Source organism: Schistosoma haematobium, chromosome 2, assembly GCF_000699445.3.
Source record: "Schistosoma haematobium chromosome 2, whole genome shotgun sequence".
Lineage (NCBI taxonomy): Eukaryota > Metazoa > Platyhelminthes > Trematoda > Strigeidida > Schistosomatidae > Schistosoma > Schistosoma haematobium.
The window spans coordinates 32,187,647-32,194,118 of NC_067197.1; the positions used below are offsets into that span (position 1 = coordinate 32,187,647).

Sequence of the window (6,472 nt, forward strand, 5' to 3'; positions counted from 1 at the left end):
AACGAATGAATTAAATAATAGCCAATAGGGAATGTACATTTAAAGTCCAAGGACACCACTGGACTTAACATGATAATTATTGGTCTATTCTTCCGCATCCACAACACTTTATAATCATTCTCATTGGGTTGTTCTTTGTTGTTGTTGTTGTTGGTTATCCTGTACGACCGTTCAGTGCTTCACGGTCACTTCTTGAAGGTCAAAATGATTTGTAGTAAGGTGCCAAGTTTTTATCGATATGATCATAATATTACTGATCAACCTAACTTTGTGTGGATATAATATGCGATAAAATGAGTATGATCAAGGTAATTACGATAAAAAGGAATGAATGTGACATAGGAAAAATGGATGGGTGGATTAAGAAAGATGTAAACATTAAAGGAATTTGGATAAGAAGTCTATAATATCCAGTTCAGGTGTCTGATGATCCGGTCGCTGAACACCGTAAACATCGATGCTGGATATACCTCTTCTGGATACTTCAATTCGGTTTTCAGGAGTTCATCCAGATGACTTCAGCTATGTAGAGTGACCGTAGTCTAGCTTCTTGAGATAGGTCATTTGGAACTTGACACAATCAATAGAAAGTTCTATAGAATTGAATATGATGTTCACTATGTATTAAGTGAGAAAGAATGTGACTGTTAACCGACCTAGTGAATTATATTCCCAAGCATCCTTGTACACGTTCACGAGCACACAAGGATAAAGCGTTCGTAGTACGGCCTATGTAACTAGGTCAACTGGAGCATTTTAATTTGTATGCACACATTAGGAGCAAATCATCGGTAACCTATCCTTGATTTGTTGTATAAGTGCTCGTTTGGCTGAGATTATATGCAACCTGACGGTGGGAAATGTCCTTTCAATAGGTCTTTTGATTCGACCTGTTAATATTCCACCTGTTATGTCCCCATTCAAATAGGGTTTTGATAAGGGGCTTTCTTTACTGACCACGTCAGGTGTGGATTTCCTCAAAATCACTCTAATATTATCTTCATGACCATTTAGATAAGATGGTGTTTTGATGCACTGCTTGAAGCTACTGATATTTCTATAAGTAGTAAAGAAATCAGTAATGACAATAACAGCGTCAATTTAAGCCCTATAAATAAATTAACAAGTTCAGATTATATCAAGAGATATTTATACTTACTTAGGTAACTATTAATACGGAGAATACAGGTTAATCAACAGTAATTATTGAGCGACATAAAGGTGCCAGTCCTAAAAGAGGTTAATCGTGGAAATTTTGGACCATGAAACTAGGGAATATTTGTTCGAGTGATATATGAAGTATCTGCACTCTCTATACTGCAAATAATTCCAAGTGGTGAGTATGAACTGAGGAATAATTTCTGTTTCAAGCTACCTGCCAGTTACCTTCAACCATCTTACATCCCAACCTTTCATAACTTCGCAAACAGATGGTTGATTGTAGTAGATGTCTACCAGAAGTGACTGAATCAGGAATTTATGTTCATCTTCACTTTATAATAAAGTATTTGCTACTTTGTGGTAGATCGACCCGTCTTTTTTGAAAGAACCCTGATCACATATGCCGTTATAATCCTTCTTAGAAATTTTCCATATCAATTCGTGAATCTCTACAATACTGAAGTTTGCAGGCAGTGACTGTAGTGAAGAAGAACACGGTTGAGGACAACCAAATTGTATTTAGGACAAATTACAGAATTACTTGGTAAAATAGAAAAACCATATAGTAAATCGTTAATTTGCAAAATATCATTCTATCATATCTAATGTCTCGCATTTCATTGTTCATGCGACTTCTTACAAATTCCATTGTTTTCTCGCTCTTCTTTTCTTGATCTTCTCCATCTTCTGCTGCCAGACATTACGTTCTTTTGACTCACGTTATATACTACTTATATCAATATAAGTAGCACGCACCACACTCGTCCCCCCTTTTAACAAGTTGCTGTCGTAGTCTTTCTGATCTCCGTACCGCTGTGTTGTTTGGTGCTTTTCGTGATTCACACCCATGATGATCTTGAAACCATCTCTGTAGTTGACTAGCATTTACGCGCTTCTGCTTGTCTTCTCTCCGAATAGTGTAGACCGAGCCGCGTCTCTCCGTTATAACATACGGTCCTTCCCATTTTGGGGCCAGCTTCCCCGACCCTGCTATGTTACTTTTTCGTTCTCTACACTTTACTAGGTCCCCCACTGCAAATGGTTTCCACGTTCTCCTCTGTTGTTCTGCCTTCTTTGTGTCTGATATTTGTTTCTTTTTCACGTTCCTTATTGCCTCTCTCCTCTCTTTTCTTAACCTTGTTGTCGTCCACTTCTGTTGTTGTGGCCAGGTCTTATTATGCATTGGAAGTCGTGGTTGTCTGCCATACATGAGCAAGAAAGGTGACTTCTTGGTTGTTCCTTGTGTGGAGGAACGATGTGCCAGCAAAATCAATGGTAACTCTTTCTCCCAATTTCCTCCTTTTGATGCTAACCATTCCTTTAACGTCCGATTGTTTCTCTCTGTAAGCCCGTTTGTCTGAGGATGATACGGTGTAGTTCGTATTCTCTTGATGCCAAACTGCTTTAAACGGGCTTTAAACTCGTCACTTTCAAAACAGGGACCCTGGTCAGTTAATATCATCTTCGGTATTCCGTGACACGCTACAATATGCCGGATTACCACCTCGGTCACTGTCCTTGCCCGCTGGTCTGCAATGGGTACGGCATCTACCCAACGTGTAGCATGTTCCGTCATCACTAACAGGTACTGGTTACCGCTCGCCGTCTGTGGAAACGGTCCCATCACATCCACCGACCATAGATCACCGACTGCGGTTACTGGGATTGACTGTAATGGCGGTTGTGTGTATCGATCGCTTTCCATTAGCTGACACTGCTGGCAGGTTAACACGTATTCAGCCACATCTTCTCTCATGCTCGGCCAGTATGCACTTTGTCGTAGTAAGTCCGTCGTTCTTGCGATGCCTGTATGTGCTACCTGGTGACACTCGTGTATCACTTTGCGCCGCCAGTCTTTCGGGATCACCGCCACCCAATTTTCATCATCGTCCTGCCAGGTCAGCACTCCATATGAGTTCACTCTCAGTCGGTCCTTTTGCCGAAGCAGCGTTATTACCTCCTTGTCCATTGTTCGTTTATCTACGTCTGCTCCCTCTTTTATCACTCTGATTACCTCTCGAAGGTTAGGGTCAGCTTTCTGCTGCCGGACGAGTTCTAATGGGTCTCCTCTAAACTATTCACCGCGTATGCTGTTAATGGCAGGTCGGCTTCCATGTCTGGTCTTGACAAATAATCTGCCATTACGTTTTCTTTTCCTGGAACATGGCCGATACTGAAATCGTATTCTTGCAGGCGTATCATCCATCGCGCCAACTTCCCTCGGGGTCTCTTGCTGTTTTCAACCACTGCAGGGGTTTATGGTCGGTCTCAATGTGAAATCGTCTACCTAAAAGGTATGGTCTCCATTTTTCCACTGCCCACACGATCGCTAAACACTCCTTTTCGATGGTTGAATATTTCTGTTCAGCAGGTGTGAGGACGCGACTCGCGTATTCCACCACTCTATCAGCCTGACTCAACACAGCACCTATACCATGATCACTCGCGTCTGTGGCCACTGTAAACAGTCTTCCCGGTTCAGGCAGTCTGAGCGTCATCTGGCGATCGTCTAGCATGTTTTTGATTCGGTTGAACGTTTGTTCGGCAGTCTCAGTCCACGTAAACTTGGTGCTGCTTAATAACTTATATAAGGGTGCTGCTATTTCGTTGAAATTCTTGATAAACCGACTGTAGAACGCCGCTCTTCCCAGGAACTGTCTCAACTTCCTTTTCGAATTAGGTACTGCAATATTTTTTATGGTAAGAATTTTCTCCGGCAATGGTTTTATTTCTCCATTTCCCACTTTATGTCCCAACAATGTGACGCTACTTTTCGCTATCTGCGACTTGTCCTTATTAATCCGAAGTCCAAATTCGTCAATTCGCTTTAAGACCGCTTCCACATGCTTGATGTGATCTGCTTCTGTTTGACTGTACACAACTACATCGTCGCCATATACCTCGACATTATCTAGATTCTTGAGCAGTAGTGTCATTAATCTTCTCAACGTGAACGGTGCACCCGCCAACCCGAACGGCATTCGTTTAAATTGATACTGTTTATCACTTACAGTAAACGCTGTCTTGCTTCGATCACTCTGTTTTATAGGCAGTTGCCAATAACCTGACCGTAAATCCAGCACTGTAAACACCGTGGCATTCTGTAGCCGATCTAATGTTTCCGCCACTGTTGGCATTGCACAAGGCTTCAGGTCTGTTATATTATTCAATTCTCTGAAGTCGACACAAAATCTATACTTTCCATTTGGTTTCTTTACCAAGAGTACCGGCGAGCTATATGGACTGTCCGCTTCCTCAATTATACCTTCTTTTAACATTTCCTGGACCTGACGATTTACCTCGGCCTCTAAATGCACCGGGACACGACGTGTTGCAAATATATTTACTCGACTGTTCTTTATCGGTATTTCGTGCTTTACTCTGTCACAATATCCATACGGCTCCCCATCTCCAGTGAATAGTTTGGCATACTTTTTGCATAACTCGTGAATGTTTAGCTTCTTTGACGAGACATCCGCTGCAACTCTTATTTCAGCAACTTCGCTACTTTCGTGTATTGTCAATGAACCATATTTCGTGACCACCTTACCGCTTCTTAAGTCAACTATCGCTTTTACTTCTCTTAGGAAATCTGCTCCTAATATCGGTCTCGATAAACTTGTGGTTACGACGAACGGAAAATTTATCTCAGCATCCCCCACTTTTACGATACTGTTAGATACGCCAAACACCTCTAACATATGGCCCCTATCGTGTGGACAGCTAATGTACACGGCTTGATTCTCTTACATTGCTCTTTGCCTATTAACGATACTGCTGCACCTGTATCGATCAGACAAACTAAATCTCGCTCATTTATGTTCACTCTCGTATATACTGCCCCTCTGTCTACTAACGCAACAATCCCCAGATTCCTAGGATAGAAAGAACAATCGTTGTAACGTCTAACATATCTGCGTCTTCGTCTTGTTGGACAGTTTAACTTCCAATGTCCTGTCCCTCCACAAGCGTAACATTTATCGTTCCTTTTATTGTTCACTCGTATTGCTGCAATCTCACGCTCCAGCTCCTCAATCTTCTTCTCGACATTACTCATCTCCTGCTTTTCGCACCTGACTGGAGCTACTGTTCGCGTCATCAGCTGACGAGTCACCTTCGCCAGTTCACTGATATCCATCGGTTGCGCTGCGTTCACCAGTTTCAGTTGTTGGGAGACGGTGGCAGGCACACTCTCGATAAACTGTGACGCCAACAACTGTGCCTCCGACTCCTCATCCAGACTCGGCAGTGCACGGCGTAACAATCTGGTAAGCTCCACAGCCAGCACCAGTGGGTCACCATCGACCGGCAACCTCGCCAACCGGAACTTCTGCAGCGCGTTCTCTCTGTCCACTGGGCTGTCAAACTCCGCCGCCAACCGCTCCGTGACTGCCTCCCATGTCGTCTTCTCGCCAGCACCGTCCAAGCTGTCATACACAGCCTTCGCCCTGCCTCTGAGCAGCGTCCCCAGCACCACCAACTTCGCCTTCGGCTCCTTCACTCCCACCAGCTCCGCCACGGCCTCAAACTCCTTCAGGAAGCTCAGCACATCTCCGTCCTCAAACTCCTTCGGCCACGGAATCTTCATCCTTAGTGGAGGCAGCGACACCAAATGTAGTGAAGAAGAACACGGTTGAGGACAACCAAATTGTATTTAGGACAAATTACAGAATTACTTGGTAAAATAGAAAAACCATATAGTAAGTCGTTAATTTGCAAAATATCATTCTATCATATCTAATGTCTCGCATTTCATTGTTCATGCGACTTCTTACAAATTCCATTGTTTTCTCGCTCTTCTTTTCTTGATCTTCTCCATCTTCTGCTGCCAGACATTACGTTCTTTTGACTCACGTTATATACTACTTATATCAATATAAGTAGCACGCACCACAGTGACGACCAGATTAATTTCTCTTCAGGACTGTTCAAGTGAACAAATACACAGAGCATATTGTGATTTCGGTGGAATAATATGAATCTGTATCACATTGGTTTCATAAATGATACGATGTTTGAGGAATTGAACTACTATTCAACATATTGTTCACTCAATCAGACTTTTAAATGATTGAATAGCAAAATGTCACAACACTCAGTCTGTGTAGTTTTCATTTATTTAGGACATAAACCAGAATGTGCACTTCCATTTGGTAAAACAAAAAGACAACTATGTATAATACATCATCAAGGAGATTAGCGTTTGAACAAACGAATTGTGATTCATTGGTTTATTTTCATAGATTACATGTTAATACTGAAAGGCTGAGTGAACAATAGCATGTAAAGAAGAGATGTGATCGAGTCCGAA

General features: G+C 42.4%; 1 protein-coding gene across 1 annotated transcript; it reads right to left on the bottom strand.

Annotated features, from left to right (window-relative positions):
• Positions 1 to 1,487: 1,487 nt before the first annotated feature.
• Positions 1,488 to 6,007, bottom strand: MS3_00006737 (uncharacterized protein). Its single transcript, XM_051214971.1, has one exon. The coding sequence runs from the start codon at positions 4,860 to 4,862 to the stop codon at positions 3,360 to 3,362; it is 1,503 nt and encodes a 500-aa protein (XP_051068157.1). The 5' UTR covers positions 4,863 to 6,007; the 3' UTR covers positions 1,488 to 3,359.
• Positions 6,008 to 6,472: the final 465 nt, after the last annotated feature.